Source organism: Hibiscus syriacus, unplaced genomic scaffold (assembly GCF_006381635.1).
Source record: "Hibiscus syriacus cultivar Baekdansim isolate YM2019G1 unplaced genomic scaffold, ASM638163v2 tig00113099_pilon, whole genome shotgun sequence".
Classification (NCBI taxonomy): Eukaryota; Viridiplantae; Streptophyta; class Magnoliopsida; order Malvales; family Malvaceae; genus Hibiscus; species Hibiscus syriacus.
Genome location: NW_024063442.1, coordinates 89,285 through 116,763, shown reverse-complemented (window position 1 = coordinate 116,763; position 27,479 = coordinate 89,285). Strand labels below are relative to the sequence as shown.

Sequence of the window (27,479 nt, the reverse complement as noted above, 5' to 3'; positions counted from 1 at the left end):
TTTAGGTTATAATCCTTAGCTTCTCAATACCAAAAATTATTCCAAAAAAATCCTCTCCCAATTACAAAATAAGAGTGTTTATTTATAGGCTCCCAAAAACCCTAAAAAAACCCAAGAATCTTTTCATTAATGTTAAATACATTAATTAAGAAAAGTAATATTAACATAATGAAAAGATCATAAATTTTCCTAAATAAATAATGAAAAGTATAAAACTGAACTTATTCACAAATAATCAACAAAATAATTGAAAATTTGGAATAAATTAAAATTCTCGTGTTAGGCCCGTATCTAATTTTCTACACGCATTGTCTTCGCTAAAATAAGTACATCTCCCGATGTCCGAGTAAGGTGTTTCAAAATGCGTTAGAAACCTAACTGAAAGCCTCTTATATCTCAAGAAGACATTATGCCCTAGAAACGTTTGGATCTTGCTTGAAAATTTGTTGTAAGTCGAATGATGTCTTCGGTTTCAAAATCAGTTTCAATAAAATATTTGGGCTTTGGGAAAGAAAACTGTGTTGGACAAAAATCGGGTATTATACTCTTATCATACAAAAATCGTCTGTTAGTCATAAAGTTTGATCACGCCTTATTGAAGATAATCTTCTACTCAATTTCACATTCTTCCAAAAGACTTAATTCTCATATAGAAGGATAAAAACATGCTTTTGAGTCGATTTTAACCATTACATCCATATTTCACCTCCTAAATCAAAACAAACATAATTTCCACAATTAAACTCAAATAATAATAAGGATATGGAGGAATTAAACATAAAAAGATGTATATATAATTACAACTTATCAAATTCCCTCACATTTTTTGATGATGAAAAAAACTAGATGTGTTAATTTTTCGGTTTTAACCGAATTAACCAACCGAACCAAATTAATTTGGTTAATTTGGTGATCATTAAATTATTTCCATCGGGGAATGATTAATTATTTTTTCAATATTTGGTTAACGGTTAATTCGATTCAAAATCAGTTAATTAACTTAATTAACCAAAATTATTAAATATTAAATATATTATATATATTAAATACAACTTTTAAGCTCAAACCCATTATGAATCAAGACTCAATTATTTTTAACCACATTAGACTCATTAAATTATCAATACCTAATTAAATTTTAACCAAATAAAAAAATACTTAAAGTATATTAAAATTATATATAAAAAATTATTAAAAAAATTTAGTTAATTCGGTTAACCGATTGAAATAAACAAACTTTATTATCCGCGATTAATATTTTAAAAAAATAGTTCAATTTGGTTAATGATTAAAAAAATTAATTAATTCAATAAATGAAAATTTGGTTCGGTCGGTGACCGAATTAACCGTTTGAAAACCTATTAAAAAACAAGTCGTAATTTGTCAATACGAAGTTATAAGGAACATCAATTTTGATTTAAAAAAAAATACATTGTAGTTTTATTTCATAATTTTTAGATATTAGCACGAGCTAGTTAAATCAATGGACGGGTTGACGGTGCTAGTCATGGTGGACGGACGACCAATTCAAACGGTGAACCACGAGAAAATGACGAGTCAACCAACATAGTTCTATTTCAGGCCCATCGAATGATTAATTACATAAATAAAGAAGTCGAAGAGTCCATCATCCATTTGTGGAGATTGTGATATTTTCCAATGAAACGGAGGTACTAAAATAAAATAAAAATTGAACACTAGGTATGGTTTTGGAAAAAAAATGAAATTTTAGGTACTAAAATAGGCCAAAGCTGATAGTTTAGATATGAAACACGTAATCTATCTTTTAATAAGAAATAAATTTTCATTTCAATCCCAACCATATTTAGTGATAACATTTTGAAAGCAGAATAATTGAAACACCTCATTAATTAAAAGGAGTATTGTTTTTTTAAAACTTTTATGTTCGAATAATCGCGTCTATAAAATGTGTGCACATTACCAATTACCAAAAAAGATTCTTAATAAATACTTCTTTGTATTCATTTGAGACTAATAAAAAAATATCTTAAAAGTTAAATAATTGTTGAAATAGTAGGGTTTTTAAAGCAACAAAGCTATGTAAGACTGAGCAACGAAATTGAGAAAAATGAAAAATTGATTTGAACCAAACTATATGATTCAGTTTGGTTTAGGTTTTTTCAATTTGCAGTTTGATTTAAAAAATAATTATTCAATTAAGTTCAGTTTTGGGTTTTCCATATGGAAACTATTTGAATAGAATCTGTCACGCCCCAAAATAAGGTATAATTTTTTAAAAAATTAATTTCAGGGACTGAATTAAATTTTGATTAAAAGTTGGACCTAAATTAAGAGATAACCAAAGCCTAATAACCCGTGGCATAATTGTGCCGATTTTCTTTTTGGATGGGTTTAAAATCCAAAATCCTAAAACTTTCCATTTTTTGAAAGTTGAAAACCCACTCTCTCTATTTTTTTTTTTGGAAACTTTTAACCAAGAAGCTTTAAACATTGTTTCACCGCTGAACGTTGTTCATATTTTGTAACCGCCCTCACCATTGGATTCCCTGCATTGTCCAGAGTCTATATGTGTTCATCTCATCGTCAAAGTTGTCGACATATGGAGGGGTAAGCATAAACAAGTTTCCAACGAAACATAATCGGGCTCTCTGTCATTCACAGTTGTGAACCGAGGTTGGTAATTACCTTAAAACTCTTTAAAATGAATTTATAAAGTTTTTTGTAATTGTTTTGTCACTGTAATCCACCACACGCACCTCACGCATCGCCACGCGTTCCCTTTATGTGTGGGGATCGTCCACTGCCTGGTTAATCACCTCGAAATGGGTTAACCCAACTCGCTAACTCGATTTGATTCATACCCACATCCGACCCAACCCATGTATCGTTTGGCCCAAACCCAAAATCCAGACCGATCCATTTTTAAATTGGACTGAATTGGTTTAACTGGATCAAATCGGATTGAGCCGAGCCACGATTGACCATTGACCGTTGACAGATGATGATTGTTGACCGACGTTGACCTTTTTTGAGACCACCTATCTTAATGTCTTTCAACGTCCTGAGTCTGATGTTGCAGTTCGTTTCACCAAATTCTGACCCAAAAGCCCCGAATCAAGCCCGTTAATCCAAAAATATTTAGTATTTTTTAACTTTTTCTACTTATTTATTTAGGATTTGATCATTGAATTAATCTGAGATTATATTTTCATAAAGGTACTCGTGATTCCCCTGACCGAGGGTCTACTAGATCCGGTGCATCCCGTCTGGTTTATCAATATAATTCACGTTGTTTGAGAGGTACTCACAGGTTTCTGTAAATGGTTTAATTAGAGTTTATTTTTTATTTTACTAGGATGTTGATTTAATTATTTTGATTCATAGGATCTAGTATTGTCGTTGATCGTGATAGACAAATATGAGGGTAGACTACCAGCCCAGACTTCTCAGATCGATACATGTGTATTTCTATTGGAGTTACAGTGTTGTTTTAATATATCTGTTTGAACAATTTTAAATTTATGACTTTATTAAATGTTATGACTACATGACATATGTTTTATCGCATGCTTTGACCTATGATATCTTATTTACCTTATATTTATGGCATGATCTCTGGTTACCGTATTTAGGTATTTTATTCTGAAAAAGGTAATGTTTTCATGTTTTAAACAATTAAACCACTATTTTCACCAAGATACATGCATGTTTACTATCATTGGGGGGTATGATTAAAGGAAGTATTTTAAGATTAGTGTATGACTTGTAAGACCTTACCACAAGCTCTTCTTCTTTGTGTAGAGGATAAGTCCTTATAGCATACCCTTATGCTATCAGTATAAGGTCCTTACCAGGTGTACAAGTGGGTGTATATTTCAGGAATCTACATATTCTGGTTTCGGATGGGGGTAGTGTTCATGTTTTTAAAACCTATTTTATACTTCACTTTTACCGAATATTTTATCTGTATGTTCTTATACAACACAAGGAGGGCACTGGGCTTTCAACTCATTCTTATATTCCTTTAACTTTTGAGATAATACTTGATATTAGGCTAGCAGTCTTGGCATTAAGAGGATCATCTATTCTCTATTTTGTACCACTATATATTTCTATATGCCTTTTCTATTATATTTTGGTGGTACTTGTTTTACTACGGATTATGTATTTGTATTACCTATATTTTATATCCCGACGTCATTATCTCTGTATATTTATTGAATGGACTTTTATGATGGTCATTTTCAGTATTTTACCGTTATATGGTCCTTATTTACCGAAATGGATTTGAATTGCATTTTAAATATGAAAAGAACGTCTGAATATGACATGTCTAGATTTGGTCGTAACTCCCAGGTCGGGTCTAGGGGGTTATACTTGGTGGTATACGAGCTTTTAATTTTAAACACTTAGACTGTGGATGAGTCATAAATACTATATTTTCAATGATTTTCTGATATTTTTAAATATCGTGTCACCTTATATATATTTTTTTAAAAAATAATAGATTTCTGATACCAGTCTAAATTAGGTTTCAATTATTTCTATGGAGCCTAATAGATCTGATCCAATGAACACATGGGGTCCTATGCCAGGTCATGGCCGTGGGCGAGCGACCAACCTCATGTTTCTATAGAGGACCCATCGTTAGCTAGTGATTCTCCCATTACGCGTGTCTAGCCATCTATTTCTCGTGAGGATCCGATTATACATGTGAGAGATCCTCCTATCTCCGAGGATGAATATATTGAGTTGGATCAGAGTACCATAGATAGAGTTTTCTATCATATGTTTTAGAGAGCAGCTAGAGCTCCAGCTAATATGTCTGTTGTGGACATATTTATATCTCTGGTGACTGCTGGAGTAGTTTCATTTGTGGGCATTACTGGGGGAGCTTCGACTTATGCCGAGTAATGGTTGGATGACGTTGAGAAGAATATAAATGAGATAAAGTTGATGCCCAAGCAGAAGTTGAAGGGTACACTAGCTCTGTTTAAGATGGAAGCATTAAGATTATGGTTTTCGTTTACTAGGAGTATCCTGACGGATCAGTTAACTTGGGATCTTTTCAAGGAGCATTTTTGAAGACGTTACATCATATAGAGATACTTACAGGAGCGACGTCAAAAGTTTCATAGTTTGGACCAGGGTGACATATCTGTTATGGATTATGAGATCGAGTTCATCAGGCTGAGTCGTTATGCTCCGGGGTTGGAGGATAATGAGGTGGATCAGAGCTTGAGGTTTGAAAATAGACTCAAGTATGAGATCAAGGATCGGGTTACTACCGATTGAGAGAGAAAATTTGATACCTTGGTTGAGATAGCCAAGACTGTTGAGGAGATATAGCGAGTGGGCATGGAGCGTAGGAGGGATAGAGATCGAGACAAAGATAGAGACTGAGACCGATTCAGGAGACCTTCTAGTTTCAGTGAGGTTTTTATGCGTTATAGCAAGAGAGGTAATTACATGTCTTCTCAGAGAGGTGGTAGTAATTCTAGGCCTACATCGTCAGCCACTCTGATAGTTCCAACTTTTAGTCAATATAATCCTTTTAGAGAACCATTGATGATCACTTGTGAGTATTGTGGGAGGCATCACTTTGGAGAGTGCAGGAAGAAGATGGGTACTTGTTTCAGGTGTGGGTCCGATGACCATTTCTTGAGGGATTGTCTAGAGCCATCTCCTACCATTCAAACATCAGTTTAGACACCTGCTCATACTCAGACTGCAGTTCAGACTCCAGTTGGGGGTCATAGTCAGCTACGACCATCCGGGTATGCTAGTAGAGACCTACCTTCTTAGAGTAGGAGTACAACTCGGACTGAGGCCTGATAGCATGCGGTGGTTTATACTGCTAGACATCGACAGGATCGTGAAGAGCCTGATGTGATTGCAGATACTATTACTATTCATTTAGTTTCGTACATTGTTTTATCCTGGTTCTAGCCATTCATATATATCATATTTCGTATCTGAGAGTCTTAATATTCCGATTGAGAATACCTAGTATTTTGTAATAGTTTAGAGTTTCATAAGTCAGTTCCCGCATTTGTTCAGACCAGGTAAATTTCAAGAAAGAAATTTCATTTAAGGGGGAGAGTTATCACACCCCAAAATAGGGTTTAAAAGTTTTCTTAAAATTAATTTCAGGGATCGAATTAAATTTTTATTAAAATTTGGACCTAAATTAGGAGGTAACCAAAGCCCAATGGCATATGGCATAATTGTGCCCCTTTTCTTTTTGGATGGGTTTAAAACCCAACATCCTCGAACTTTCTATTTCTAGAAAGTTGAAAATCCTCTATCTTTATTTATGTTTTTAGAAACTTTTAAGCAAGAAGCTTTAAACATTGTTTCAAGACCGATCGTTGTTTTGATTTCATCACTGCCCTCACCATTGGATTTCTTGCGTCTTCCCAAATCCATCGGTGTTCACCATGTCGTCAAAGTTGTCGGTGTGTAGAGGTGTGAGCATAAATAAGTTTCTAATAAAGCGCAATCGGGCTCTCCACCATTCACCGTTGTGAATCGAGGTTGGTAAGTACCTTAAAACTTTTAAAATGAATTTAGATGTTTTTTTAATTTTTTTGCCATCAGAAGCATCCGAATGCACCACCCCTACATGTCTGGCCCAAACCCAAAATCCAGACCGACCCATTTCTAAACCGAACCAAGTTAAGCCTATTTCACGCCGAGCTGAGCAGAGCCGCGTCTGACCGTTGACTGTTGATTGGTGTTAACATTAACCAACGTTGACTTTTGACCGTTGACTGGTGTTGACCTTTTTCTAAACCACCTATCTTGACATTTTTTCGACGTCATTAGTTTGATGTTGCGGTATGTTTCACCAAATTCCCTAAATCAAGCTCATTAATATGGAAATTGTTGACTCAATCGAATGGTTGAAATACCAAGAGGGGGTGAATTGGCAATTAAAAATTTTGGTAGAAGTTTGAGAGAAAGATATAAAAGATTGAACACAAGAATTTAGAGTGGTTCGACTTTATAAACCAAAGTCTACATCCACTACCTTAGCTATCCACACTAAGGATTTCCACAAAATCACTGATTTGTATCTACCTTTGAGGATAAGGTGTAACCTTACAACTCCCTCAAGAATTATACCCCAAATTCTTGGGGTACTTTCTCAAAGAAAAAATTACAAATTGCAAACTTATAAAGTCCTCACTAGGAATGTATTTTCACAATTCAAGAACACATAAAAACACTTGAGAAATAAATAAAAATGATTACAAGAAGTGTTCTTTGAAAGAAAAAAGAATATTGGAAAATATTGACTTGATTTGGCTCAAATTTGTTACGACTTTCTCTTCTATCTCTTATCTTCACAAATGACTTGAGATCTGGTTTTTATACTCCCTCAATCAATTCCAATCGTTTGAGTTGTCGTGAGAGTGAATAGAGCCGTTGGAAGGTAGTTTATGTAACACCCATAACCCATATAATTATACCTATACAGATTATAGATGTCACCCGAATTTCTTAAAACCATTTCCATTTTTACAAGTGATTTAAAATTTATTTTCTTAAAATGGTAATTGATATTATAAATATATCATATCATATAAATTATGTTTCATTATAACGAATTTAATTCAAAAAATTTTTTTTGAATAGTGATGAACAATACCGTAAACAGTGATGAATAGTGAACAGTGTACAGATGCACTGCTACAGTAACGTGAACAGTCCACCGATGCACCAAAAATTCGAATTATATTTGTGCATCGATGCACTGCTACAGTAAATTCATCATTATACATATAATTTCATAAAAATTAACCTTTCATCACTATCAATTTATCAATTTGTTTCCAAATTAATTCAACAAAACAAATTTAACATTTTCAAATTACATGCCACTATCTAAATCAAATTTCATCATAGGATGTCTTACTGATATTGAAATATACTCGTCGATGCTTGATGTCAATTTGAACTCTTTATTCCACTACTGGCTTTTTACCTACGCGTGAAAATCATCACACGCTAAGTATATACTTAGTGAGGAAATTAAAACAACAGTGCAATACAATTCATGCATGATTTTCAATGTCAAAATCAAATTTCCATAAAATCATTTTACTAATATATCCAATATTTTACCATGATCAATATAATATAAAATCTTTTACCATTTATCCCAAAAGCTCGTAAGCTTATTTTACCAAAATACTTACCATTTAAATTCCATAAGCTCATAAGCTTATTTTATCAATATACTTGCCATTATTCATAAGCTCGTAAGCTTATTTACATACTTACCATTTATTAACCAATAAACCATAACTCATAGCCCTTAGTATAACTGTATGAGGAACCCAATATAAAAGTCAAATATTGCATCGAAGTGCTGAGGTCGAGCTTTGCTCACCTAATAATGCACCGTAGTGCTTGTATCGTGTCTTCGCTAGACACTTTGAGGCCTGCACTATGTGTCTTCTCTAGACACTCTAGTACTACCTAATATTGCAGCTGCTAGACTCTATGGCATGCCATTAATACCACTGATCCTCAATAACATACTTGGGCATATAGTCAATTTTATTTGATCCATCCATGGCAAAGTATAATATCAATATTTAGCATTGGCAGTTTATACTCGAAAACATTCATGATAAAAATATCACATTTTTCATAATCAATGAATTTTGATTTCATACCGTGACATTTCAATGTCATGTCAAAGTTATAAAAATGACATATATCATGCTGATATAAATAAGGTCGACTTATCGCAAGTCTTCTTGATGATGTATAAAACATCCATGTATAGTTTCATGCATGTATTGTACTCACCTTGACACTTTATAAAATCCACAATATGTGCCTCACTATGTTCCACAATAAACCATTTTTTATACTTGACTTGCTTCAATCGTAAATCAATCATGATATGTATATAAATAACAAATTCACAATGATACATATATTAGTATTATACTAACATAAACATATCCCATAATAACTCCATAATATATTTGAAAATCATTATCTATCAAAATACTTATCTCTTAATAATTCCTTTAACATTGGAATCAATTTTTCCAATTTATTCCAAAATGGTCCTTCACCATTTTATTACTTAGATTCTTAATACAAAAATTCTAGCATTGAAATTATTTCCATTCAAATGCTTTTACAAAAGCATAATTACATTTAAGTACACCAACTACACAATTGTTATACTAAAACCACTAATCTTTTCAAACTTCCAAAATAATCATAGTTCACATCTAACACTCATTTCAATTCCCAAACAACCATTTCCAGCATAGTACATCAATTATATAACACTTACACAACAACCCATCAATTTTCGAAAATTCAGACAACTCACACTACCTTTAAAGAATTGGTATTCTGTATTGATATACACACTGGAATTTAACTCCGTTTATTCCATTGAAAACTAGACTTTAATATGAATCTATCCATATAAAGAACTCCTTCTAATTCATTCTGTACAATTTATGGTGAATTTTCAAAGTTGATCAACAGAATCTGTTTTGCAGAATCTGCTGTCCGAATTTTCTGACCTTTCCTCGGTTAAAAATTCATATAATTTTGTATACACCTTCAAATTGATCCCCATTTATTTTTGGTGAATTTTCTAACCTACTGCCAGATTCAAAATCCAAACTATTTTTTTTAATTTCATTCTTAGGTTCTTCATCAATTCTTGCAACCAATTCTTTCAAATCACTTAACTCTTCAAAACCCATAAAACACAAGAAATCAACAATTTAACATCTCTACAATACAATCCTTAATTAACTCCCATCAAAACACAAATTTCTCCAACTTATAATTTGGCCGAATTTTGAAGAATTAATTCTAGGAAGATTGAACATGTTATAACTATCAATCAAACTTGAAAATGAATCTATAACCTCTAAAACATCAAGATTCATCATCAATTTCATGATCCCTTATATGAACAAAAACCCTTAGATTTAGGATCTTTGTAATCCAGCAAAATTAGAAAGCAATATTGGTACCAAATGATAGCGTTTTTCACTTAGATCACTTTTCTATCTCACGACATAACTCTAATTCCAAAGGAATTAGCTCAAAAATTGAAAATGAAATATTTTCTTACCTTCAAGTTTTCTCACATTCTTGTGCTGGAGAAGATAAATATTTAGCATGATATTTTAGATTGATATCATGCTTATCATCTTTTAAAATCATATTTAAATCATTAACTTGAGAAAATACCGATATACCCTTAATATAACTTTATAATTACCAAAGTACCTAGACACTTATTCTTATCACCATCCAAATATCAGCCTTATCATCTTATAATAGTCAAATATGAACAAATAATATCTTAGTTTACCGATTTGCCCATGCAATTTTCCAAAAAATTGCAATTCAGTCACTTTAATCAACAATTCAAATTAAAAATTGAATTTAAACCATAAAATATTATTTTCCAACATTTTAAAAATATGAAAATAATATTTTTATTTCTTATTTTCGTGACAAATTTGTAATTTTTTCCAAAAATACATTTTGGTCCCTAAACTTTTCAAAGTTTATACTTTGGTCACCAAACTTTACCAAATATATAATTTGATCACTAAATAAATCCATTTATGGAATAACATTATTTTTTGTAAAATCACCACTTAATTCCTTAAACTTTTCCCAAATTTTCTACTTTGATCATCAAACTTTCAAAATTTTTATTTTTGGTCATTATCTAAATTTTTGGGGTATTACAATTTCCCACATTAAATGTTATCCAAAAGCTTGTAGTATCGATACTCGGTCTTTTAGTATCGATACTCCCTGCATTAAATACAAAAACTTGACCATTGAGAAATTCTAGTATCGATACTGTCACGAGGGTATCGGCACTACTATATTCAGTAGTATCGATACGATATATAGTATCGGTACCATTTTAGTATACTCGAATTTTGACGGATTCAAAGCCAAAAAGGTAGTATCGGTACCACCACTTAGAGTATCGATACTACTATACTAAGTAGTATCGATACTGTGTATAGTATCGGTACCATTTTAGAATTTTGGAATTTTGACGGATTCAAAACCAAAAAGGTAGTATCGGTACCACCACTTAGAGTATCGGTACTACTATACTAATTAGTATCGATATCATTTTAGTATTCTGTTTTGACATACTTGTATGTAGTATCGGTATTGCCTTAGTAGTATCGGTACTACATCATTTTGGGATTCAACATCGATATCTCTATCGATACTTCTTGAACAGTACCGATATTGTTCTAGTAGTATCATTACTACTATGCTTAAAAATCAGTTTTGACTCGATTAAAGTTTGAAACCCTTTGTAAAAATTATTTCAAAAATATTTCCAGTATAGGACTCAAATTTTCATTAGAGTGAGGAGTACAATTGACATTTTAACTTTAAAGAATAATTTATATATTCGAATGACTGAATCGAATATAATCTTAAAATTTGTAAAAACTATTTAACAAAATTTTTGGTATATCAAAATATCGAAGTGTTTTCAATATAAATGCTTAGTATTTTTAGTTTTTTCTTCTTATTTATTTGGGATTTGATTATAAAATTAATATGTGATTATATTTTCGTGAAGGTACTCGTGATTCCCTTAATCGAGGATCGACTAGTTCCGGTGCATCCCGTTCAGTTGATCATTATGGTTCATGTTCTTCGAGAGCTACTCCCAGGTTTCTATAAATGGTTTAATTAGAGTTTATTATTTATTTTACTAGGATGCTAATTCAGTTATTCCGATTCGTAGGATCTAGTATTGACGTTGATCGTGCTAGGTGGCCTCGAAAAAGGTCTTTATTTTGTATCCCGAGGACATTATCTTTGTATATTTATCGCATGGACTTTTATGATGGTTATTTTTAATATTTTACCATTATATGGTCCTTATTTACTTAATTGAATTCAAATTGCATTTTAAATATGGAAAAAACTTCTGAATACGACATGTGATCGTCTAGATTTTACGTAACTGTAACACCCCCAAGTTGTATCCGACCCAGATATGAATCGGAAGTGTCACATTGATTGTTCAAAATATGTGCTTTTATAAAAAAACATAGAAAATTTAAAACTTCCTTTCTATAAAGTTAATATTTTACAAAAACATGTTCAAAACATTATCAAACTCCATCAGAGCGTACATTCTTAATAACTTGGTTTACATGCCAACATACTAATTTACATAACAGAACATATTTTACAAAATATTTCTGATCTGAACTTTGAGCCGAGATATGCTGCTCTACTGATCCGAAGCTTGATCTTTTGACTTATCAACACCTACATGTAAAACACTTACACGCTAAGTCATAGACTTAGCGAGACATGTAAATACACTACGTAAACTAACAAATGCATGTATATATATGTATAAATCTCATGTAACACAACATCATACTCATATTCATACTTAAACCATCATTGACATATCATAAGATGCTATCACACAAAACAATATAACCTTACATATAATCAAAGGTACACCTATACAGATTCAGTTATTATTATCAACACCCTCATTCCTATTATCATATGATTCCAAACTTATCATTTGTACACGTCCAATAACATAGATATCATTTCACAGAAGAACACACATATTATCATAGCAAGTTATTTATTTCTTTAAAGCCAATGTATACTTTTGAGAACTGAAGGTACGTGAGTACATAGAGGTTGTGCACAATGCTGTCACCACAACTCGTATAAATCCCACTAGGGGCACGTAGAAATTTGTACCGAAGGACCACTATGTCACGAAGGACCACATAGAACACATATGTCCTGAAGGACCACGTAGAACACATATATCCCGAAGGACCACATAGAACCCTATAGTATTGGCATGCCAACTATACCTATAGCTCTCATAACGCATGACATGGGCATTATCTTATATACCATTTTACATTTTCACATAAGAACATAGTTTACTTTCACATAGCATATTTCCATGTAATTCACATTCACGTATCACATAGCTTTTTTTCACATTTACTTCTATTCTTTTTCAGAAACTCATAGACATAGGTCTTATTTCATAGCATATACATGTTCTTATATCATCACATAATTCAATTAACATACATAACATATCATGTAACATTCTACTAGGAACACATATATGTCATCGCTTTCACATATCTTTTATCATTTATTTTATCTCTTATGACCATCTAACCTATTATCACACATAAATGCATTTACATGATTCACATAATAAGATGCACTCAACAATTAAACCTCTGCATTTACTCATATACATCTAGCACCATATTACTACAAGATCATACCCTGGTACTCAAACATCATATAATATTATACTTATATTCTTGTGCTCATGTCATCTATTCTCGAAAATGGACTCATCATAAGTCTTAATTCCCTAAACATCACGTACACTTAATATCATGTACTCACCTAGTCTAAATGAACACTCTTAAGCTCTTGTTCTTTCTTGTGAATCTTACTCTGTCGACCTATCCGAACTTTGTTTTCCATCAATGTCTACACAATCATGTATTGATACATATCAGTATTCCAATTGATATACTTTAATATTTCATTTCTTATACTAAAGGAAAGATCTATTTCTATTTTCCCTTTGAAGTGTATCGATGCACACTATAGGGTATCGATACATTCCTTCACTGATGTATCGATACACAAATTACATTCAAAGTTTTTTGTTTAAAAGAGGGTATCGATAAACCATGAAGATATTCTTCAAAATTGGTCTTAGTGTATCGGTACCTATTCATAGGGTACCGATACACCCTGCCCAGAGCATACTTTTTTACCCGAAAATTTAACAGTTTTCCCCTCAAGTTTTACTTGTTAAGCCCTTCTTATGCCTTAAAACTTATCTATACATATTTAAACCTTCTTATAACACTATAACACTTCACCATTTCTCATAAGTAACCATAATTCTTGAATCAAAGAATTTCATCAAATTTTTCATGTGTTCTAAATTCATTTTTATCACCTCTAACTTCTTAATTATACTCTTGACAAGTCAAATTCATCATTATTACTTCAAAAACCTCTTTAAATCCAAAGTTCATTTCTAAATCCTTAATAGAATTTCATTGCTAATCCTCTCTTTTCAATGTTTTAAGCTTATATAAGCTTTCCTTAAGCTTATATAGCACTCAAGGAACCAAAACCCACCTAGAATTCCAAGAATTAATCAGTAAAATGAAACTCACCTTTCAAGCTGAAGCCCACGTGAAGAAAAGAAGAGCAAGAAGAAGAATAGAGTTTTCCAGATAACTCTTCCCCCACATGTTTCCTTCTTATTTAAGGGAAAAATATCTTTTAAGCTAAAATTACAATAATGCCCTTCACTAATTCAATAATTACAATTTAATCCAATTCTAAAATATTCCTATTTAAACCCTTAAACTTATTAATTTTCCTAAATTGATCCCCAAAATTTCAAAAATTCTCATTTTAGTCACTGACCCAGATTTCGGGATGTTACAAATCTCCCCTCCTTTAAAGAAAATCTATCCTCGAATTTTCATTTCACCACAAGATGAAACAATCCTTTATAGTACTCAACAATTTTTAACTTACTCTTACTATTAACCTTATAATCATATACATTACTCCATACATATTGCTTTTACTCATACTATATACAAATTTAACAGAACCTATTCACTTGGAAACAATATCAGATTTATCTCTAACAATTCGTTACTTATTGCTTCAAATCAAATCTTCCAATTGTCCTTCTAATTGCCACTTACCAAATACTATGTTGATTCCTAAATCTATTAAAACCAACTACTTTACCATAATATTGAGATTTACCTGCAAGAATCTCTGGATCCTCAACATCTTCATTAATCCTTAAATTATAAACTTGTGCAGTTGGTTGCATCTCATATTGAGTGAACAACTCCGATTGATTTCTTATACGACCTCTACCTCTATTTCTTTGAGATACCACAATAGATCTTTCTCTTTGTACCATCTCCTCAGTCATAAGTGGACAGTCTCGAATAAAATGTCCAACATCCCCTATCCGCGAATTATGAGTACTATATATGGATGCGGAAATATGTGCAAGTATACACAATCGAATAAGTAATACAGTGATGAGTGAGTATCGTATCCTCATGGATTGGAGAGATCTTGAGTAAAGTTTATGCACTATTCTAAAGTAACTAAGTAAAGCTAATGATATTCACAAATGAGAATGCTATGGAAAAATGGATGGAGATGTCGTGACAAATTAAATTGTGTTTAGTGCAAACAAATGAAAATGCAAAGGCAATATAAAATGTAAATAATGGATTTGATTATCAGGACTTTAGACTTCCTCACACGACAAGCTACTATGGGAATGAGTGATAGGAGTTACTTAGGAAATTTAAGTCTACTTCTCATAATGGTCTTACTTCTATGCCTTCTTTGCCCGACAGAGTTTACTAAGGGTGCCCTATGCTATCTCTAGTAGGGACTCGACAGAGTGAAGATGCCTTGGCAAAACCGGTTGGCGTAAACTCGTGCAGTGATCCTATTGGTCCAGATAACAAGATATGTCTCGGGTAATACCTTTTTGCGGCAGCATTAACATCTAACATATCGCTCATGCACAACTCCTTTTAGTCAAATGGAATCCTAGCCTCATCTCTAAGGTGGATTAGGCCTAGTCACTATCTAGAACCCCTTGCTTATGTGGTTCCTCCCTAGTTTCTCTCGAACACTAAGGATGTGCTACCTAGACATTCTCTCGAACACTAAGTAATCTCCTAAGGAACGACTACTCTCGTAGCTCCTACAACCTTAAGACACTAAACTTCATAAACAAAACAAAATATAACATAGAAAAATAACCATTCATTAAAGCAAAACTTAAATATCCAAAATAAACTCCCACCAAATAGGATTAGTTCATGGTGGGGGTTCGAAATAACCAAGCACAAAGAAAGTTAATCCATTCCTTACAACCCAAACGATAAAATATTAAAGCAAAGAGCAAAGGGAATGAGGAAAAGCCTTCGATGTGCACTGCCAGAGCTTCCCTCGGCCACCACCAACTGTCCCAACGATCTAGCTCCTCTCGGACGTCTAGAATGCCACTCCCCCTAGCTTGTTAGCTGAGGAATGCCACGGAAAAAACGATTGATGGAAAAAAGAGAGAACTTTTTCTCTGAATTTTTAGGCTCTTGGCGGCTGTCTAAAAAATCACCAAGTCTTCTAAAAAAGTCAGGCTTCATCTCCTATTTATAGGGGAGAATGAACCTAGAGTTTTGTGTTAAAATTATACTAGTACCCTAAAGTTCATTCTTTTTATGTGAGAGTCGGTGCAAAGATGGTAACTGGCCCCTCCATTATGGCTGATTGCATAAAACACTTTTTATGTCATGACATCTGGCTCTTACTAAAAATATATTATTTGACTTTTTCTGTCCAGAAATGCCGTCCGAGATGTCGCGATAATCGCATTTTCCTCAGTAGTCTCATCATGTCATGGCAACTCCCTTTTGCTTATCTTTGCTCCCAAATCCTGCACATCGTTAAACAAAACACCTTCCCCATAACGCAACACTGATTACAAAATAAAATGGCACGGCAAACAAAATTTCACCACATAAAAATTCAATGACCAAATAAAAATTATATTTGTAATTAAGAAATGTTTAGGGTAATTAATTCTTCGAATCTTTTCAAAGTTTTTTTCCATAATAATATTTTGATAAATATATTAAAAATGATAAAAAAAATTTGTAATAATTATATTTAGGTATATGATTGATAGCATAAGAGGGAGGATTAACTAATTGTCTAGATGGTTAACGATTATTATCTAATTTATAATAATATTAATACTTTTGATTAAATTTAAGTTTAAAATGACATCAGCTCACTCAGAATTAATTAAATTTTAATATCAAAGAATAAACTATGAGGGAAATGTGTGCTTTTTTTAATGTTTTTAGAAAAAAAATATGATTTTTTTCCTAAGAAAATTACTCCCGACTATTTTTTGAAGAAAATAATTATGCGGTAGTATTTTTATGAAGAGGCGAGAATAACGGGAAGAAGATGTTGGAAGAATTCAAGGAAAAAGAAAAACAAACTTAGTATGAACAAGTGATATAAATCCATCCATTATCTGACCCAGTTTTCATCATAAACTCTCTCATAGTTCTTTCATTTTGTTTCCTCAGATTCAAACTGATCATTCTTAGTTATATTTATCAGTTTGTTTCCGAGGTTTTTCATGTTTTTTTCGATCAAACTCGTCTTTTGTTTAAATTTCCTCTTTGTTTTTTTTTATCTGATTCATTTCTTCCTTGTTTTTTGCAGGCTTTTGCTTCTTTACTATTTCATTTGTCCCTACCAAGAATAATTCATTAATAAAACCATGTTGGGCGATTTCTTGAATGGATTGCTTGTGCAAGTCTCTTTTTTAGGGTTTTACATTTTTCTAAATAAATAATATTTCTAAAGTATGACCTTATTTTGTTACCATTTCAGGTTGATATTTGGATATGCATATCCAGCGTTCGAGTGCTTTAAAATGGTGGAGAAGAAGAGAGTTGAGATGGATGAACTCAGATTTTGGTGTAAATATTGGTACAAAATAATCATGATCATTTCATTCCAGTCCATTCCATTAACCCTATTTTGAAGAAAATCAATGGTGGGTTATGGATTTTTACAGGATCCTCGTTGCTTTCATTACAGTTATTGAGAGGATAACATATATATTCATTTCCTGGTTGCCCTTGTATGGTGAGATGAAGCTTGGATTCTTTATCTACCTATGGTACCCTAAAACCAAGGTAATCACACAGGATACTCATTTTATTCGACTAGATTTGAAAATTTAATATGTTTCGATAATGCAGGGAACCAATTTTGTTTATGACACATTCTTGAGGCCTTACATGGCGGAGCATGAAACCGAAGTCGATCGGAAGATCATGGAACTGAGAGCTCGTGCATGGGATGTTTTTACGCATTACTGGGCAAACTGCTCAGAAATGGGATTGGCTAAATTCCTGGAGATGTTTCAATACATTGCAGGCCAAACTGCAAAATTCAATCAAGGAAAACCAGCTAACAGTAAAAAGTATGAAGAACGAAGTTCCAATATTCCACCACCGCCTTCTCCAAATGGTTTACGGAGTCCGATGGCGAGGAACAGGAGGCCATCAACATTGAGCCATATCAACTTTGTAGATTCACCAAGGTTCGGCCAGCAACCGGATAGCCCGTCGACGTATGAGTTCGATAACAACAATGACTAGATCCCGTATTCCCCAAGCAACTCCAGGCTCCAACAAGCTCGTTCCAAGCTCCGACGCACCAAAGCACAAGATGTGTAGCTTGGGAAGGAAGCCCACAATTTTTTCTTGAAGAACAAGTATGAAACCCAATTCATCATTTTTTTCCGTTCCATCTATATTCTATTTTTATGCAAAAAGCGCCTTTTAAGTTAGAAAACTATTTTCTTGTAAATTTTGTGGCTTAGGCATGAACTGAAAAAGAAGAAAATGCTTCTCTACAATGTATGCGTTTTTTTTTTTTTTGTAAGTGTTATAGTATACAAGTTTTTAGAAGTATACAAGTTTTTTTTTAAATGAGAAGATAAACGATCTTCATGATACAAGTCATAATAGTTTTATATGAGAAAATATTTAAGTAATTAAATTTCGAATTGATCATTAACAGCTTAATATTAATAGTATTGAATGGTGTTTTGTTCGGAAAATTAATTTTCAAAGTTTATCTTTTCATCTTTCGAAAGGTTTTCCAACATTTATAAAATCTAAAATTATATAATTATATACCACAAGATGATCATTATTATTACTTTTAACTTAAAATAAATAGTGTGATCGGGATAACTGAAAGCGAAAAATTCAAACACCCATACTAAATATGGACTTTTTCCAAAGTACTTGGAAGACCGGAACTATGTGCAGTCAATGATGACAAAAATAACTTGCAATCCTTCATTGACAAGAGCTATAATAATCTAATCTATTACCAAATTCAAACTGGACTAGATCTAAAAATAGAAGCACGAAATATACTTCATGTCAGTACAAAAAAATGATGGAAGAAGAGTATTTTTGTAATACCCAAAATTTGGCTAGAGAATAAAATCAAAAAATTGAAAGTTTAATGGCCAAAGTATAAACTTAGGAAAAATTTAGGGACTAAATTGTAATTTTCAAAAGATATGTATTTTAGTTCCATAAATGAATAGTTTACCCCAAAAATGATATTTTCATGTCACTCAGATTTTCCGTACAGAGTTTGTATTAAAAGCTATGCGTTAAAGTTCGAGAAAAATTCGGATAATCGAACCAAACCAAATAATTGAGATATTTTGAAAGATGATAAGAAAAGGTTAAAAATGTCATTTTCATGCCTTAAACTGGTAGAATTTAACATGGATCATCGGATTTAAGTTGTTTTTCCATTTTAAATCAGTATCGTTAGATAAAAAATGACAATATCGTAATTTCGGGAAATTTCAATGGCAAAGTTGGTAACTATTAACTTGTTGGTTTATTTTTTACCTTTGGATGAACAAATTAACATGTGGAAAGTTCATGAACATGTGATTATAAAATGGTCATTCGACATTAAAATGAATTTTAATTCATTTTAATTAAATAAAGGACAAATGGCCTATGATATTTTCATAGAAATTTCAAGACATTTTATTCATTCTCTTCATTTCTGTGAGCTATAAGAGTTATGGGAAATAATTCATTTTGATTTTTCAAGCTACTTTATTAGGATTTTAGATGAAAGCATGAAATACAAAATTAATCTACAAGAAATTCTCTATAATTTGGTACCATTTGTTCATGCTTTCCATGCTTGAAACCCTTATTTCTTGAATTGGATGGATGAAGGGAAGGGAAGGTTTTGATGTTCTAAGGTTTGATTATGATGTAGTTGGTGTTGTACAATCATTTTTGTGATTGAAGGATGATTAAAAACATTAGAAATGGTGTTTATTCAATTTGGCATTTAGTGTTTCTTGATGAAATTGAAAGTTTAAATTGTTTTTAATATGGGGTTGATTTATAATACTTGGAAATGTTGTTTCAGAGTTTGAATTCATTTTTGGATCAAGTTAAAAACCATGCCCAATTCTTCATGTTGTATTCGACCTATAAGGGAAAATAGGGGAAATTGTGGAAAATTATTCTAGTGTTAGATATGATGTATGGACGGTCCTACAAGTTTTAGAATGTTGTTTGGTCCAATTTGGAAGTATGTAAAGGTTAAAGAACCAAATTAAAAAGTGTAGGAAATAAAGGGTTTTGATATGGAAATTGATTAGAATTGATGTATAATGCTTGAAAATGTTTTAGAAACTTGAATTGATGTTAAATGGAAAGAGATCATTTTGGATATTATGAAAATGTTGATATGCATTCTAAGATAATTAATTTTAATTCATTTGTTATACGAATATTCTTTGAATTGCACATTGAGAGATTTTAAGTTATAATGTGCATGAATAATAGTATTTTGAAGTATTAAGATTGGTATTGATAAAATGAAATGAAATTAGTATCAAATAAGTATTGAAAGAATTTTTTGAAAATTTTATGTTAATGTGCGCCTATGTTAGTAAGATTACTAACATGTACTTTGAAATGTATATGTTTTGTAAATGATTTACATGAAGATCGTGATTGAAATCAAGATACAAACAAGATTAAAACTAAGGGAAAAAATGAAGGAGTGAAGTTTATATCATTAATAAAGGTTTGCTAGTGACGCATTCTAGGTGAGTGCATTAATACCCATACTATTATATAAGATATAAGGAAGGCTTGCCATGAGCCAACCATAAATGTTTTCAAAAGAAATTGATTTGGCTATGTTACGATATTTTCATAATATTTGATAAATAGTAATTGAATGATTTCGAGTATGAACTGCCTAATGCACTAGTATATGATATTATGATATAACTATTGATATTAGTATTTTTGATAAATGGATGATATATGATTTTAATAAAAAATGCCCATTGTATACACATTGAGATTGTTTGGTATAGTTGCATGTCATAGAGATGGAGTGTCATTAGCTGCATTGTGCACATTGTAAGTGAATTTGGTACTATTGTGCATAGTTTTATTGAGTAAATAGTAATGTGATTAAGGTACCATGTTATTTTATGGAATGCAATACATAGTAAGTGAATTCGGTACTATGGTATTTTCGATTATCGATACATGATGTTGTGTTTTACAGTACTTGTATATTTGTATGGCACTAAAAGTGCAATATGTGGATACTAGTGATTCGTGTAACTTGCATTCTCATTTAGTTTACACTGGGCTATTATTTGAATGAATGTAAAAGGTACATATTTGATCGATTTAATTGAAAGTAAATTTTTCATCGAACACTACGATTTGATGTAAATTGCTTTATATCTAAACTATTGGTTTGCATATTATTTATATAAAAGTGATTTATTAAGCATGTTTTATATGTTTACATATTATTATATGAAAATTTCCTTACTATTGTTTATATGATAATATTTTATATATCTATATACTCACTTTATATAAAGAAATACCCCACTAAGTGTATAGCGTGTGATGGTTTCATGTGTAGGTAAAGAAAAAAGAGTGTAGTAAGTAGATTAGTTTGACATCACTTATAGAGGATCAGCTTCTCAGTATCAATATGACATCTTTTGGTGTTTTTGATATTACTAGTTGGCATGTATATATTTATGTGTTTATGATACTCGTTATGAAAGTGTTTGGAACTGGTTTGTAATATTATATATACTAGCTTGTAATGGATAATACTTAATACTACTAGGTATAAATAATGGTTTGCATGGTTAGTATTTTAGTAAATTATATTTAATTACTATTTAGTTGAATTTTTATTTAAGTAGTTTCATTGATTATATAAAATAGTGTTGAACTGCCATGCCACTACTTGAAATTGAATGCGATTTGAATATTAAAATATTATATTTCGATTTTAAGTGATTGAATTAATTGTGGGTTTATTTATTTTAAATGATTGGTTTTTACAATTTGTTTTACTGATTTTCAAATAAATATTGCATTGATAAGTTTATATGATATCTCTGACTCGTGTTCGAAGAAGAATACGAGAAACGGTGTTACATTTATTTGTATCAGAGCTATAGATTTAACTGATTCTAATCCTTTAGGCTAGAGTGTGAGGGTGAGTTGTATTTGTAGAAACTATCCATGGATGATTCAAGGAGTTGAGTTCCCAAAGAACTTGATGGAATTATCCTTTGAATAATTTGAGATAATCTTGGGTATGGATTGGTATCCTTTCATTATGAAATTTTGGACTGTCACTTAAAGCAATTGATTCTGAATGACTCGAAAGGTCCCAAGATCATAGTGGTTAGTGAAAGTGTAAATCCATTATCTAATGTAATTTTAGCAGTAACTGCTAAGAAGTTATTGTTGCAAGGTTGCGAAGCCTTTTTAGATAATGTGGTGGATACTCAAGCTTCAAAAGGTAAGTTGGAAGACATCCCAACTGTCCAAGAGTATCCATATGTATTTCCAGATGAGCTTCCTAGTTTACCTCTAGATAAAGAGGTATAATTTAAGATAGAGGTGCTATCAGGTACTGCGCCTATATATATGGTCCCGTATAGAAGAACTTCTACCAAGATTAGGGAATTAAAAGAATAGTTACAAAAGCTATTAGATCGGTGTTCTATAAGACTGGGTGTGTAACCTTGAGGAGCACTAATGTTGTTTGTGAAAAAATAAAGATAGTTTTATGCGATTATACATAGATTATCATCAACTAAATAAGGTGATAGTAAATAGTAAGTATCATCTCCCAAGGGTCTATGATCTCTTTGATCAGTTAAAATGTGCATCAGTGTTTTCCAAGATTGATCTTTGATCTAGATATCATTAGTTAAGGATTAAGGAAGAAGATATTCCCAAGATGACTTTCATGACTCGATATGAACAATATGAGTTTTTGGTGATGTTGTTTGGGTTAACTAATTCTCCTACACCATTTATAAATTTGATGAATCAAGTGTTTCAACCATACTTGGATCAATTCGTGATGTTATTCATCGATGATATTTTGGTCTATTTAAAGACTAAGGAAGAACGTGATGCACATATTTGTTTAGTTCTTCAAATTCTACGAGAGAAAAAATTATATGCTAAAATATCAAACTGTGAATTCTGGTTGTCTCAAGTTGCTTTTCTTGACCTTGTTGTTTCGACAGAAGGGATAAGAGTTGATCCCAAGAAACTACAAGCTATTGTTGAATGGAAAACTCCAAAGAATAATTTTGGGATATGGAGTTTCTTGGGATCAGCTGGTTATTATTGAAGGTTCCTAAAAAACTTCTCCTTAATTGCCTCTTCTTTTAACAAGTTGCTAAGAAAGGATGTACCATTTATCTGGAATGATAAGTGTCAGGAAAGCTTTGAGACCCTAAAGAAGTTATTAATAGAAGCCCTTGTATTAGTACAACCAGAATTTGGAAAGGATTATGTGATTTATAGTGATGCATCTCATAGTGGTTTAGGATGCGTATTAATTCAAGAAGGAAAAGTCATAGCTTATGCTTCAAGGCAACTTAAGATGCTTTAAAGGAATTAATTTACTCATGATCTTGAATTGATATTTATCATATTTACCTTGAAAATATGGCATCATTACCTGTACACTCCACGACGCAACGAAAAAAATTATCCACTAATATCACCAGTGATCCATGTATGAAAATTTGAATTTGGAAGGAAGAGATGTGTGATATACCTTGCGTTCCTGGAATAACAGCAAATCGACAACAGTCACGAACAATTCAAATCCTATCCTCTACAAAATTGTATTGGCCTTTAGTCAGTTCACCTAGTTGAGAGCAATTTTCTTTTCTCAAAACTATTTTGAGAAATATTTTGAGGTAGACTAAAATGGCTGCTAGTCCATCATAATCCTTTTATATGGCAAATCATCCTAACCCTTAGGGTTTATTCTGTATTAATTTATTATTCTAAATTTTTTATATCTATTAAAAGAATTATAATCATAATTATATTCTTTTAATATTTATTTATTATATTAAAAAAAGTAAATTATATATATATATCAAATATATATATTAAATTTAATTATATACTTCATTCATGTACAATAAAATTATACAAAATAAAACTCGTTTAATATTTGCTCATTTAAACCATGGGTTGTGACCCTGTAGGTTTATGTAACGTTAGTGGTAATTTTTAGAACCATACTAGTATTACAGAAAATGAGTGACATCTAGCAATGGATCATTGTCATCTAAGTTAAAAGAAGTCATGATTCGACATAGCATCTTCATGACTAGCTCTTTTATGTATTATATCCTTATGTCCTTTATATATAAGTTAAAAGAAAATTATATTTCTAGATGTCTAGGTTAGATTGTAATAAATGATTAACTTATGATCTCTCATTTAGAAGGACACGTTCTCCCCTCAAAGGATTGTTTCAAGTACCTAGGGTCTATGATACATAATGATGGGGGTGTAGATGATGACGTTACAAACCGTATAAAGGCGGGATGACTAAAGTGGAGGGCTGCTACTGGAGTTTTGTGTGACAAGAAGGTGCCTCTAAAACTTAAGGGAAAATTTTATAAAATGGCAATAAGACCAGCGCTGATGTATAGATCAGAATGTTGGGTAATCAAGAAGGATCACGTAAGGAGGATGGAGGCCGCAGAAATGAGAATGCTTAGATGGGCATGTGGTAGGACTCTGTGGGACATGACACCAAACTCTGCTATTAGGATGTCCTTGGGGGTGTTGTATGTATCCGAAAAATTGAGGGAGGGAAGACTACGGTGGTTTGGACATGTCCTTAGGCGCCAATCGTTGGATGTGGTCAGGAGGGTAGAGTCGATTACAGTCGATGGTGCCAGAAGGAGAGGACGAACAAGGCAGAAGTGGAAAGACTACTTGAGATCTGATTTGAACGATTTAGCCCTTACCGAGGACATGACCTCTGATAGGAAAGTATGGAGATTTAAGACCAGGGTAGCCGAGTAGTGCGGGTCACAATCATAAGGTGTAACATTCTCTGCCTTATTTTTAATGTCTTTATAGTAATTTACATGACTTCTACTTTATATACGTTCCTATCATTAGAATTTATGAAGGCTTAGAACTAGGGTAGTGTAGTAGTGTTGCCTTAGTTTATGTGTTAACCCGTCTGACTTTATTCCGTCTCGTAGCTTGCTATCGTTGACTACTGTGTATCTTTCTCTTCAGGTTACCTATTTTTAAATTTAGCCGGGTCTTACGTCTTCTGTATATATGCATAGATTTTTTATGCAGGGATTTATTTGTAAGGATCACTTCCCATTAGAGACGCACATATCATGAGTGCATATGAAGACTGTTAAACTATGTATTTATTTATTTATTTATACATGCATTGTATTTTATCTTTATTTTTAATTTTCTGACTATCGGAGGTCTTCCACGGAATCTGCTCTCAACCTGGCGTTGGGGGCAGCCTACTACACTACATCCCCCTTACCCCATTGTATATGGGAATAGGGTTTTGTTGTTGTTGTTGTTGTTATTATGATCTCTCATGTCAACTTGTTCGAGCATGGTAATGCATTTCTAGTCTCTCTAATTTAAATGGCATGTGATATAGTTCCTATTATGTAGGAAGGACAAATCCTATCTTGATCATTCAAACCTCACTGCATATATCACAATATGTTCAACATCAGTCTTCATAGTGCAACCAGTTATAAAGCATGTTTAATTATGTCAAAACATACAACTATATATGTTGAGATAGTAATGATATCAAGTCTAAGGATCATACATGTAGTTATTACCATGAACAATGTTATGACCATCACATAATAATCCAATAAATATGCTCATAGTGGGTAAATATAATATGTTGTTCTCTAACAACACACTCATGTATCGATTTTGACATCTTTATGTCAATGACAGCTCATTGTCATCAACCAACTCCATGTTAGCCTTGAACACATTATTATTGTTCATGCCTATAATAATACTTGGCTAAGGATCTTTAATAATAATCATATTATTATATGGGCTTTATTATATTTCATTTTATTTGACACAAAATTATAACTGAAAGTAATAATGGCAATGCATTTATTCAATAAAATATTAAAGAAAGTGTTCCATTACAATCATCTCATGATTGGTCTTTGGGCATACTCTAACATGGTAAACGATGATATATATACACTGGTCACAAGAGTCTGAGTATTTGTTAGTAAAAAAGAGTTGAGCTTGAGAAAAAAAAAGATGGATTGAACTTCTTAAAGACTATGATGTGATTATCGACTACTATTCAGGGAAAGCTAATATGGCGGTTGATGTGCTCAATTGAAAGACATCTTCTACCTTAATAGCCTTGGATGCTTGATTTTATTTTGTAAAAATGCTTGTCAAGGATTGAACAAGTGGAACAAAAGTAAACAAAAGACTTTGAAGTTCATTCTGATGGATGCTTGTACTATCGAGGAAGAGTTTATATCCCAAATAATGAGGAATTGAAGAAAGAACTTCTCATGAAGGAGCACTGTAGTCCTTTGACTATGCATCTTGGAGGAAACAAGATGTATCATGATCTAAAAAGTTAGTATTGGTGGCCAAGAATTAAAAGGGCTATAATTTAGTTTGTTTCTAAGTTCTTAACATGTCAGCAAGTTAAAGTAGGACATCAAGTTCCCTCGGGACTATTACAACCGATTTTATTCGTCAATGGAAGTGGGAAATGGATTTTTTCACATGATTTCCTTTAAAATCCAATAAAAATTATTTAGTTTGGGTGATTGTGGATAGATTGACCAAGTCACCGCACCTCATTCTGCCTCGAAATGATTACTCTATGGATAAGTATACTAAATTGTACATTAAGGAGACTGTTCGACTACATGGAGTGCCTATGTCGATAGTATCTAACAGATATCCAAGGTTCACTTTGAGATTTTGTAAATCTTTGTATAAAGCCTTGGGAACTCGACTTAACTTCAACATTGTTTTTCATCCTCAAACGGATAGAGAATCAGAGTGAACTATTCAAATTCGATAAGGTATGTTATGGGCATGTGTGATTGAACTCAAAGGTTTGTGGGAAAAGTATTTGCCTTTGGCTGAATTTTCTTATAATAATAATTATTCATCAAGTATCAGGATGGCTAATTATGAAGCCTTATATGGAAGGAAATGTCAATCTTCTTTGAATTGGTATGAGCTTAGGGATCAGAACATCATTGACCCTATCATAATTAAGGAAGTTGAAGACAAAGTGAAGATTATTCAAGATAATCTTAAGATTATGTCCGATCGATAGAATTTCTTATTTAGATTTGAAAAATAAGAAGATTGAATATATTTCTTAAAGTATCACCGTGGAAA

At 32.1% G+C, this 27,479-nt stretch overlaps 1 protein-coding gene across 1 annotated transcript; it reads left to right on the top strand.

The window, feature by feature from the left end:
• The first annotated feature begins 17,529 nt into the window (after positions 1-17,529).
• On the top strand, positions 17,530-18,314 carry LOC120185366 (HVA22-like protein j). Its single transcript, XM_039189609.1, has 3 exons — positions 17,530-17,622; positions 17,711-17,831; positions 17,898-18,314. Exons 1-3 carry the CDS (start codon positions 17,567-17,569, stop codon positions 18,297-18,299), a joined length of 579 nt encoding a protein of 192 aa, XP_039045540.1. The 5' UTR covers positions 17,530-17,566; the 3' UTR covers positions 18,300-18,314.
• The last annotated feature ends 9,165 nt before the right edge of the window (positions 18,315-27,479 follow it).

Bases quoted from the DNA above. Each gene is read 5' to 3' on its own strand.
- LOC120185366 (XM_039189609.1), top strand. From the start codon at position 17,567: ATGGTGGAGAAGAAGAGAGTTGAGATGGATGAACTCAGATTTTGGTGT. The intron at 17,623-17,710 runs GTACAAAATAAT...GGATTTTTACAG, and splicing joins AGATTTTGGTGTAAATATTG to GATCCTCGTTGCTTTCATTA. The intron at 17,832-17,897 runs GTAATCACACAG...TCGATAATGCAG, and splicing joins TATGGTACCCTAAAACCAAG to GGAACCAATTTTGTTTATGA.